At 55.4% G+C, this 11,572-nt stretch overlaps 1 protein-coding gene across 1 annotated transcript; it reads right to left on the reverse strand.

The window, feature by feature from the left end:
- Window positions 1-631: 631 nt before the first annotated feature.
- Window positions 632-8,108, reverse strand: PRRT3 (proline rich transmembrane protein 3). Its single transcript, XM_084901927.1, has 4 exons — window positions 7,323-8,108; window positions 3,978-5,019; window positions 3,348-3,503; window positions 632-2,778 (listed from the first exon to the last, which is right to left on the reverse strand). The coding sequence occupies exons 2-4, from the start codon at window positions 4,960-4,962 to the stop codon at window positions 998-1,000; spliced, it is 2,922 nt and encodes a 973-aa protein (XP_084758053.1). The 5' UTR covers window positions 4,963-5,019; window positions 7,323-8,108; the 3' UTR covers window positions 632-997.
- Between the last annotated feature and the right edge of the window lie 3,464 nt (window positions 8,109-11,572).

Raw genomic sequence — 11,572 nt, forward strand, 5'->3', positions numbered from 1 at the left:
TAGAGTAAATGTTACAGTGTGGTTGGAAGCTGTGAGGATTAGGCAATGGTGGCATACTGTGTGCAAAGAGGTAACGGGTGGTATCTGACAGCGGTAGGCAAACGCATTAGTCAACAGAGCTGCAAACTGCGGCTTGCAAGTTTGCTGACCCCTGGCCTAAGCTACCGAGAGGCCCTGACCCTTGGGAAGTTTCTCTGAAGCCCTGGGAAATGGAGGGCTGCCTGGTGGAGGAGTAACAGGAGGAGAGGGCTGGCCCTGAAGGGTGTTAGGAAAAGGGGTGGAGGACCCAGCCTCAGGGATGGAACTTTTTGGGTTCAACATCAGCTATTATTATGACTTTTGTCTCTGAACTTTACTCTTCTCATTTATAAAATGGGCTTGATAATGCTTCCCACTCAGGCTTATTATGAGAATTAAATAAGGTGGTGAATGTAAAGGGCCGAAGACAGTGTACAACAAATAGAAGTTCCATAAAATGTTGATAGCCTTATTTCTAAAGCTGGGAAGGGTCCAGGAGCCCTTTCCTTTGGAAGTCCCCCTGCCCCACAGACTGGACATGGAATTGCTGGAGGGTGGGGCCCCCTACCTCTTCTCCGAACAGGACACTGGCATAGCCAGAGGAAGGCAGGAGCCAAGTCCTAAGGGTTTATTTCTTTGGCACAAAGAGGACATTCAATCTAGACAAGCGAGCCTCATCCTTCCAGAGTCTGGAGGGGAGTTTGGGGCACCTGGACCCCATTCCCCATACCTAAATCCATGCATGTCCACCCTGTATCCCGCATAAATCACGGCCTCTGTGCAAAATACCTGCTGGAAAAAAATAGATATTTAAAAAACAAAAAACGCGGGTGGGGGTTGGGGTCACTCCTGGCTGCTTCCAGGGCCGCAATCAGGTTCAGGCCCCAGGATGCCAGTTTTTTTTTTAAGGGCTCCACTGTCCCAGCCAGCCATGCCATATGGTCACCGAAGGCTGGTCCTGCAGCAGTGTGGGGTGGGCTCAGAGCTCAATGGTGTCACTGGAGGCGCTGCGAGAGTCCCCTGGCTTGCCGCAAGGCTGGGCCTCACTCCGGGGCCGTAGGGGTCGACTGGGAGCAGTTGCAGGGGCCGGGGCAGGCAGTAGTTGCACCGTGCTGGGCAGCTCATCGAGGGGCAGACTGTCCACCGACGACAGCCCGTGGCGCCACGGGTTCCAGCTGATCTTGAGCGAGCCCCGGGAGAAGCTGTCCACGGAGCTGCCAGAAGCCGCCCGATCCGGCTCATCCAGGACGTGCGGTGGGACCGGGCCGCGGATGCGCACGTCGCTGAGCGACCGGCAGCGGCCGCGGAGCAGGGAGCCCGCGCCGCCGTCCAGCTCGGTGTCCGGGTGGCTGCCCCGGCGCGGCCGCAGCGCGCCCCCTGGCGGCGGGGAGGCGAGGCCGCGCAGGCCGCAGCGTCGGAACACGCTGTCCCGCACCAGGTGCTCCCTGAAGAGCGCGGCGTCGATGCTGCGGCTCAGGTTGATGGGGGACGGCGGCCGCAGGTCCAGCTCGCTCATCGACGGAGCCGGCCCCACGCTGCTCCGGGAGAGCGCCGGGCCGCCCTGGGGGCCGCGGCCCAGCGACGCGGCCGAGCCCCAGGCGCCTGAACTGGGCGTGGCGGGCGGCGCCCCCTCCGCCGCCGCGGAGTTGCGGATGAGGCTCTTGTTGATGGCCAGGCTGCCTGCGCCCACGCCAATGCCGCTGGGCCCCGCGTAGCAGTTGTTGGGTCGCTCGGGCACCTCGCTTTTGCCGGGGGGCGCGGGGCACGCCAGGCGCAGCAGCTTGGCCCAGCACGCGTGCTCCGTGGGCGGCCGGGGCCGCGCCGCCACCGCGGCCGCCAGCGCCAAGACGAGGGCCCAGGTGAGCTCCAGCAGGCGCAGCCAGAAGTGGACGCCCCACCAGGCCCAGGAGAAGCGGCCCACGCGGCCCGGGCCCGGGTACAGCCAGAGGGCAGCTGCCAGCTGCAACCCGCTAGCCAGCAGCCCCAGGGAGCCCGCCACGGCCAGCAGCCGCGGCCCCGGGCTGGCGTCCCGGCCGCCGCGCGGGGGCCCGTCCAGCAGGCGGCGGCGGCACAGGCAGAGCGCGCCCAGGGCCACGGCCGCGCCCCAGGCGCACGAGAAGCCCTGCGCCACCAGGTTGAGCGTCGGCGTGGACGACAGCAGGTCGGTAGCGAGCAGCCCCGCGCCGTGAGCCAGCGCCGTGGCTCCCAGCAGGAGCGGGCTCTGCAGCCGCCTGGGCAGCCCGGCGCCCAGGCCCAGCAGGGTCAGGGCCGCCAGCGCGGCCAGGAGCAAGGGGAACGGGAGGTTGTAGAGCACCAGGCCGGCGCGCACGCCCAGCCGCGCCTGCGAGCCGTAGGGGTCGGCGAGCATGTAGGCAGCCCGCAGCCCCGAGGCCAGCAGCACCAGCACGGCCGCCGCCAGCGCCAGCCAGGGCCCCGTAGCGGCGGCGGCCAGAGAGGCCGTGGCCAGCACCGCCGGCAGCAGGAAGAGCACCCCCACCCCATAGACGTGCAGCTCCCAGGAGAAGCTCAGCACCCGCCGGAGGGGGCCCCAGCGCAGCGGGGGTGCGGTGGCGTTGGCCGGCGGGCTGGAGGCGGCTGGGGCCGGGGCTGTGGAGCTGGCGGAGGGCTCCGGAGGCAGCGGCTGTCCCAGGGCGCGCTGCGTGGTGACCCGAACGAGGCCCCGGCGGGACGTCGAGGGGGCCTGGACCGGGGGTGCTGGGGGGTGGCTTTGGGGGCGCCCCGGCCACTCCTCGGCTTCGTCTGCAATAACAACATTGTTATAATAGCCCCTGGTAAAAACGTTTTTGATTTTTACATCAGTCATTTCCTAATGTGATTGGGCAAAGTTATTTCACTTTTCCAAGCACATCTGTGAAATGGGGATGGTAACAACACCTGTCCCTCTGGACTGTGGTGAGGATTGAATGTTTAGCATAGTGTACTCAATGAGTGTGAAATGGATGTGAGCTGCCATTTTTATTAACAATATACCAGCAGTTCTTAATATGGGCTTAATATTAGAGTCACCTGGAGACCAACTGAATCAGAATTCAGTGGGGATTTTTTAAAAAGCTCCTTGAGTGATTTGCCAGAGTTGGAGGATCTCCACTAAAGATACATCCGTGTTACATTTAAGAACATTCTAGCCCCAAAAGGTCAAAGGGCTTCTCCCAGAGTACCCAGTGAGATTAGTTTATTGCCCCAGGTTGTTTGAAGGAGGTCCTTACGAGCTGTTTGTCCTCACTGACGCCCCACTCTCCCCTCTGGACCTCACACAATTCTTAATTTAGCAGAGTGCCCCTCTCCCCAGCCCCCAGCCATGCCCTCACCTGGCTTCAGGACCCTCACGGGACTCTCTGTTTGGTTTGTAGGTGGGCCCGGGTCCAAGGGGCCAGGGATGAGGGACTTGGGAGTTCCTGGGGCCCCCATTGCTCCTCTCACCCTCTGGGGAGAGATGGGGTCTGCTCCGTTCATTGCTGCTATCTCTGAAATGACAAAGGCAGTCATCACTCTGCCTGACCCCCCCCCCCCCAGCAGTCCCCAAAGTCTGATCCCCCAGGAGGGAGGCACAGACACCCTCAGAAAGGAAAATGGGCCGAAACTGGTTTGGCTCAATGGATAGAGCGTCGGCTTGGGGACTGAAGGGTCCCGGGTTCAATTCTGGTCAAGGGCATGTACCTTGGTTGCGGGCATATCCCCAGTTGGGGGTGTGCAGGAGGCAGCGGATCGATGACTCTCTCTCACCGATGTTTCTAACTCTCTATCCCTCTCCCTTCCTCTCTGTACAAAATCAATAAAATATAGTATTAAAAAAAAAAAAAAAGAAAGAAAGAAAAAGAAAGAAAATGGGACCCAACGGGGCCAGAGGGCGCACAGAACCGGGGGCATCCAGCTGCCATGGAACACTGCCCCCCCCCTCACCCCCCAGCCCTGCATGGCACCCTCACTTTGGTACTTACCTGGCTTGAGCTGCTCAGGAGGAGTCTCTGAGGCTGGAGGACCCGAAGGTTGGGGTCCTGGGGAGCCCTGAACATCAGGGAAGTCAGCCTCCTTCGGTGAGGGACTTGGAAAACTGACTGCCCCGATCTCCCCACCTTTAGCCTTTTCGGGGGGCTCAGCTGGCAGCTCTTTGGCGGGAGGAAGGCTTCTTGTCAGTGCCAGGTCTGGCAGGAACCTAGGCTCCTGAGTGGATGCCACCTCAACTGGGGATACCGAGCCAACCACAGAGGCTGCTGGCTCCCGCTGGGTTAAGATGGGGCCTTGAGCTGCCTCTTGGAAGCCCTCCTCACCCCCAGCCTGTTCTCCCAGCACTGGCCTGCTGAGAGCGCCTGAGTCAGGTGCAAGAGAGGGGGGAGGGCCCTGGTGGGCTGAGGTGGGTGTCTCTGAGACCCTGGACTTGGCTTCAGCAACCAGACCCTCATCGCTAAGTGGCCGCTGTCCCACTTGGCCTCCAGGCTCCCCTGGGGAGGGAGGCACTGTGGCTACCCTGAGCTGGAGGCTGGGAGTTATTGGGGTGAAAGTGAGATGGGGGGACCCCACTGGATGGGGTGCTGGTGCATCTGGCTCCAGAGGCTCCTGTGAGTCAGGAGGACCTGTCCAGCCCTGAGAATTCGGCCCCTGAGCCACCTGGAAGTCATCGGTTACTGGGAGCCCCTCTCCCGGAGCCCCCGGGGCTGCTTGAGGTCCGTGCAGGGCTGGGCCGAGGGGAGAGTCTTCGGTCCTCGGAGGCGCCTCCTCCGCAGGGACCCGGGGAACACTGGCGTTCCGGGGGCTCTCGTCTCTGGACTTCGGCCGGGGGGAGGCTGCGGGCTCAGGGCCAGCGGGGCCCCTGGGGATCAGGTGTGGTTCCCAGTCCTCCCCGCCCAGGGCAGGGCCAGCCCCCAGAGACAGCAGCAGCAATAGCCGCAGGAGGCCATGCCCATGGCCCCCTGGGCCAGAGGCCATGGTCCACTCTGATGCCTGGGCCTGGAGCCCTCAGCTTCCAGTCCTCACTGGATAAGCCTAAAAAAAAAAAAAAAAAAAAGAGGGGAGTGACGTGTGTGTGCTAGAGGGGGCTGCCCCAAGGGGGCTGGTGGGAAAGGATGGAGAGCGACAGGAGGCAGGTTCCCCACCCCTCCCCCCACTTCCTGGCCAGTCTCTTTGTGGTGCCCAGCGTGACCTTTAACACTGCATCTCTGGTCATGCCACTGCCCTGACTCAGAAGCTTCAGGGGTTCCCCATGACCCTCTGAAGGGAATGAAGACCCTTCCCGGGCCTCCCCAGGCCGCACCAGGCCGCTCACTCGCCCTTTCCCACCTGCCGGGCTGCCTGCTGCTCCATGCCTTTCCTCCGTCATTCCCGCTGCCCAGAATGCCCCCTCCCGTCTCCTTTCCTCGCTGAATCCTATTCGCGAAGTCCCAGCTCAAATCCCAGAGAGTGGAGAGGAATAGGCCCTGCTTTTGAGGAGGGAGCTGGGTCTGAACCCCAGCTTTGCCAGTTCCTGGGCGAGTTTTTACTTCACCTTTTTGCATTCGAGTATCAGTAAAACGGGTATAGAAAGAGCACCTAACTCTAAAGGACTCTTGTAAGGCTTACAGAACGAAACACATAATGGCTCAGGCCTGTGGTAGGAGCATAAGTACCAGAGCTCTTTTGCTTTTTTCATTTTGTCCAGAAGGCTTTCTTAACCATTTCAACAAATAACCGGAGAGGTATGGTGTACCAGGCTCTGTGGATAAGCAGCGAACAGGATTGGCGAGATCCCCACCCTCAGGGAGCTGGGACTCTAAGGATGGGCCAGACAACGAATGCTGCTACATAAGGTGAGCTATGGAGAAAAGAAAGCAGGACTAAGAGATAGACGGATGGGGGGGGGGGGGGGGGCGGACTTTACCCAGGGGGCGCCAGGAACGCCTCTCTGAGGTGACATTTAAGCGAAATGCTGCACGAGAAGGAGCCGCCATTTGAAGATTTGCGGGGAAAAGCATTCGGCAGAGGGAACAGAAAGTGCAAAGGCCCTGACACAGGAATGAGCTCGGTGAGTTAAAGAAATTGCTGAAACTGGTTTAGCTCAGTGGATAGAGCATCGGTCTGCGGACTGAAAGGTCCCAGGTTCGATTCCGGTCAAGGGCATATACCTCGGTTGTGGGCACATCCCCAGTAGGCAGCTGATTGATGTCTCTCTCATCGATGTTTCTAACTTTCTATCCCTCTCTCTTCCTCTCTGTAAAAAATCAATAAAACATATTTTTTTAAAAAGAAAAAAGAAATAAGGAGGCACTTGGGGGGCCTAGGTGTGACTGGAGATCAACAAGTGGAGACAGTGGCAGAGGGGCGTGGAATCAGAACGACCCAGCTCGATCCCCAGGGGACCGGTAAGCCATGGCAAGGCACCTGGGTTTTATTGTGTTCCATAGGAAGCCAGCGGAGAGGTGAAGCATGGGAGTTTCACCATCTAACCGATGTGTTAAAAGAGGGAGAGAGGCCAGCGGAGAAAGCCCGGTGAGATGTGACCGTGGCTTGTTTCGGCAGAGACATTTCTTTCCGTGACACCCCCTCCGCCCCTTCCCATCACCCTGGGCACAACCCGTAGTAACCTCTTGTCTCCCACGCTGGCCTCAGGCTTCCTGAGGCTGCATCTGATCTTCCATTTCTTGTCTCCAGCGCCCCCCCCCCCCCAGCCTATGACCTGCCCCAGCGACATATTCCCTGAAGTTTCCACTCCCCAGAGTCTCCAGCTGAGCCCGGGAGGCGGGAAGGACCCACAGCCAGAGAGGGGCGGAGAGCTGGGTCGCAGCGTGTCCAACCTCCCTGCCTCCCAGCCCTGGTGGCCTGCCTACAGACACCCCGAGAAGCCCATGGGAATTCCAGGCTTTCTCCCGAGAAAATGCCCAGGCTCGCCAAAAGCTGTGGACAATTCCAGGGGGGCTCAAAGACCCCCGAAACCCACCCCCCGAAGTGTGTTTAGACTCTGCCCTACATCCTCGTTGGCTCACTTCTCAGACATTCACCAAGCCCCATGCTCTGCTCTCTCCCAGCCCCGGTGCTGGGGACCCACAGAGAAGCATCAGTTCTAGTGTCAGGAGTGTGGGTGAGCTGAGGGGGGCTGACTGAAAGGCCCCCAACACAGGCACTTCCTCATAAAGGTTGCTGGTTCGATTCCCGGGACTCCTGTGTGGAGCTCTCACCCAGTTAGGCTCCTGGGCTAAGCGTCGCTGAATGTCCTTGATCTCATCCAAGCCTCCCTCCCAGCGCAAGCAGGTGTGGGTGGGTATGCCCATTTCACAGGGGAGGAAACCGAGGTTCAGAGAGGTCGAGCAACTCACCCAAGGTCACACAGTCATCCTAGGCATTGTGACACGCGCCGCAGATCCCTTTGCACGGGGAGTCCGAAGGCTTTGCAGAGGAGGAGACGGCTGAGCGGGGCCTTCTTCAGTAAGCATCTGCCATCTGCTCACTACCCCCGATCCGAGAGATGTGGGCATCTGCGGACAAAGAGGGGGGCTGCCCAGCACTAGGTTCCAGCTGCTGGAGAAATGTGTTTTTGTGGGGGGGTGGGGGGGTGCGGGGGGAGGGGAGAGGGATCTCCTTGTCTCGGGGTCTAGGGAGAGGGCAGTGCAGGGCAGCAGCCTGGGAGCTGGCCCATCTCAGGTTACCTCTCCTCCTCCTCCTCCTCCTCCTCCTCCTGTCCCCTGGCTCCGCGCCTTCCCGCAGTGTCCTGGGTGCGGGGTGGGCTCTGGTGCAGGCCCTTCTGCTCCCCGCTGAGGCCGGGGCTGCAGGCCGTGCTCCCGGCCTGGGCCCCCCCATCGCCCCCTTCCTCTGCCAGCTCCTCACCTGGACGGCCGGCAGCCCCCGCGTTCACCTTGCGCGTGTCCCAGCGCCGCATCCTCCTCCTCCGAGATGCTCAGGCTTGGCTAACAGAGCCTGGCGCTGCCGATGGCTGAGCCCGCCCACAGACCGGCCTCGCTCTTAACCCTTTCCCCCTGGGCGCGGATTGCTCTCCTCCCTGTTCCTCTGAGAGTCTCAGGGCTGAGAGGGGACCTCAGCCACCTCTGAGGGATGTGGACATTCCTTCCATGGTGCCGCTCCGAATGAGGCAGTGGATCTCTGCGTTCCTCAGGGCACGGAGGGCTCACTTCCTTTATGCTCCACTTACATCCTAATAGGGATACAGACATAGGGATGGGTAAAGCCTGCCTACAGCTGGATGTGTATCCTTCAGATCTTGTCCAATGTACAGTCCATATATATTGTGTATATATATATATATATATATACACACACACACACACACACACACACACACACACATATATGAGAAATGAGATCATGCTGTACATATTGGTCTGTAACTTGCCTTCCCCCTTCCCTTTGCAATGTATGCTGGCACGTTTTCCATGTAAATGTCTACAGATCCATCTCATTTCTTATATACCGGCTCTTGAGAATTGCAGTATTTGGCCAGCCTGTAACTTTTATTTATATAGTCCCTGAAGTTGGACAGATAGGTTGTTTCTAGCCTTTTGCTAGCAAGAATAATGAGGCAGGGACCCAATCTTGCAGAGATATCTTTATACACATGTATGAGTGTCCCTGTCAGGTGATTCCCTACCTGAGGCATGGTTAGATCTATGGGTCTGCACATTTTCAATTCTGACAAAAATTGTCCTCTTTGGACAGCTCCCGATCTACTAAATATCCAACATTAGGTTCAATACATTAGAGAAATCCACACAAGGGATATATGTGGTCATTATATGTGATTTGGTATCTTTTTATTTTTTATTTTTATTTAAAAAATATGGAACGCTTCACGAATTTGTGTGTCATCCTTGCGCAGGGGCCATGCTAATCTTCTCTGTATCGTTCTAATTTTAGTATATGTGCTGCCAAAGTGAGCACAGTATCTTTATTTTAAAAATATATATATTTAATTGATTTTTTACAGATAGGAAGGGAGAGGGATAGTTAGAAACATCGATTAGCTGCCTCCTGCACGCCCCCTACTGGGTATGTGCCCACAACAAAGGTACATGCCCTTGACCGGAATAGATCCTGGGACCCTTCAGTCCTTAGGCCTATGCTCTGTCCACTGAGCCAAACCGGCCAGACCATGATATAGTATCTTTAATGGCATGGAGAAATTTCCAGGGTAGATTGTTGCTTAATTATTTGAATTTCAGTCATTTAATTTTAGAAATAATATATCCTGATTGTCCCAATTCAAACAACACAGAGATGTTCCAAGAACATGTTAACTGTCTTAGCATTGGCTTCTCCAACTGTGCCCTCCCAGAATGTACCCACAGTTAACGTCATACCCTCTCCTTTGCTTACAAGAACGTATCTGTGGCCCTGGCTGGTGTGGCTCAGGTACTTGGGCAGGGTCCCGTGCACCAAAAGGTTGCGAGTTTGACTTCTGGTCAGGGCACATGTCCAGGTTGCGGGCTGGATCCATGCAGGAGGCAGCCCATCAGTGTTGACTCACACTGATGTTTCTCTTTCCCTCTCCCTTCCTCTCTCTCTAAAAGTCAATGAAAACATTTTAAAAAATGTACATGCATTTGTTTACAAAAATGGGATCATACTATGTATATTATCCTATAATGTTGTTTGCCTCAAACAATATACTATGTGGGAACATTTTGAAGGTAATACCTATTAGTTCCACCCTTTTCTTTCAACAAGCCGCACAGTATTGCATGAAGTGTATGCACGATCATTTACTCAGACACTCCCCGTATGCTCCTACTGATAGTGGTTTACAAGTTTTTTCCTACTAGAAACAATATTAATAAACATCCTTATGTACAAATACATACATCTTTACATGCTGGTACTCTGAATTACATCAGATAATTATTTGACGATTTTTGTTCATATCTGTTTGTTGATATATCTTATCCTTAAATATTAGAAAGTTAAGTAGGAGTTGAGATGTGATGTTTACCTCATTTTGCTTTTTTGTTTACCAATATTCTATACAACCATGTATTTCTTTAGTGACCAGAGGAAAGAGTGACAAATGTCACACACACACACAAAAGAAAGACATTTCCCCTAAGGTGGAGCTGAGCGCTCCCTCCCAGTGTTTCCCTGCCCTTGGCTCTTACAGAAAAGCAGCTCAGGGCTCCCTGGTGTGTGATGTGAAGAACGATCAATCTTTAATAACTGATAAAGCGTGGAGTTGGAATCCAGCTTTTCTGACTCTGGAGAGGGCTCTGGCTTTTTCCATTTACCATATCATCTGACCAGTTCCTTTACTGACTTCCTTGCGACATCTCTTCTCTTTTTGCTTCTTGATAGGTCAGCAATGTCCCCTGTAAAGGATTACTACTCTTGGAATTGAACTCAGTTGGGAATAAAGCTGAACTTTCTTTTTTTTTTTTTTAATATATTTTATTAATTTTTTACAGAGAGGAAGGGAGAGGGATAGAGAGCTAGAAACATCAATCAGCTGCCTCCTGCACCCCCCACCCCCCACTAGGGATGTGCCTGCAACCAGGGTACATGCCCTTGACCGGAATTGAATCTGAGACCCTCCAATTCGCAGGCCAACGCTCTATCCATGAGCCAAACCGGTTTTGGCTAAACCTGAACTTTCATCTTCCCTTTCCTAGATTCTACTCCTCCATCAATATGTCCTCACACAGAATTAATGTTTCTGGCAGCCACATCACTCTCCAATTATTGATCTGGTAGGCTTTCTACATCGCTTTGTGTGCAGTTGGTTTCTTGACCCTCAATGTAGGGTCAACATTTTTTTTTTTAATGTTTATTTTATCTTGTTTGAATCTAACCAGCTGTTCTGATCTTGTGGGAAGTTATCTGGATCCCGGTTCTGTATATAATAGGTAATTAGCATTTTAGGGCCTTTCCCAAGATCTATTTTTCTTCCAAGGTCCTAATTTCCTTTGGGGGAACCATGTCTTTTCCCTGTGCGGGCAACTCTGGTGGGAGGACAGTTCTGGGGGCCTAGTACAGAAGCTGAGGGGCATAGATCCTTCTCTCACTGCCTCCTGTGAACTCTCTGGTGAGCCTCCTTTGGGATGTCAAGATCCCCTCAACAGGCTCTCTTCCTCATTTCACCCCATTCCCCTCCCCTGCAGTCTCCCTGTCCTAACCGTGCCCCACCCCCCCAGGCAGCATCTTCCAGCTGCTCCCTGGCTCCCTCTCTGGAACCAGGAACCCCAATCCCATTGTTTGTCCCCCCCCCCCACCAACCATTAATTGGTAGGGCTTTTAAGGTTCCAGACAGAAGCAAGAGAGATTATAACCCCTTTGGCCAGAAGACAAGATGAAAGCTGATCTTATGGAAAGAGAAGGCTGGCTGGGGCGGAGGTAAACGTTAGCGTGGAGTGCCAGGGACAGGTGAGGAGTACCCTGTCTCCCAAAGGAGCTCCCAGGGGTCATTCTGGAGACTCTGGGGCAGGGATGGCTGGAAGGTGACTCCGAGTATATGGGGGATGGCCAGTAGCTTCATTTACCAAGCACTCAGCCAGCCAGGAGCTATGCTACCCACCTACATGCATTATTCTTTTTTTTTTTTTTTTTTTAAATATATTTTATTGATTTT

Source organism: Pipistrellus hanaki, assembly GCF_964339955.1.
Source record: "Pipistrellus hanaki genome assembly, chromosome: 13".
In the NCBI taxonomy this organism is placed as follows: Eukaryota; Metazoa; Chordata; class Mammalia; order Chiroptera; family Vespertilionidae; genus Pipistrellus; species Pipistrellus hanaki.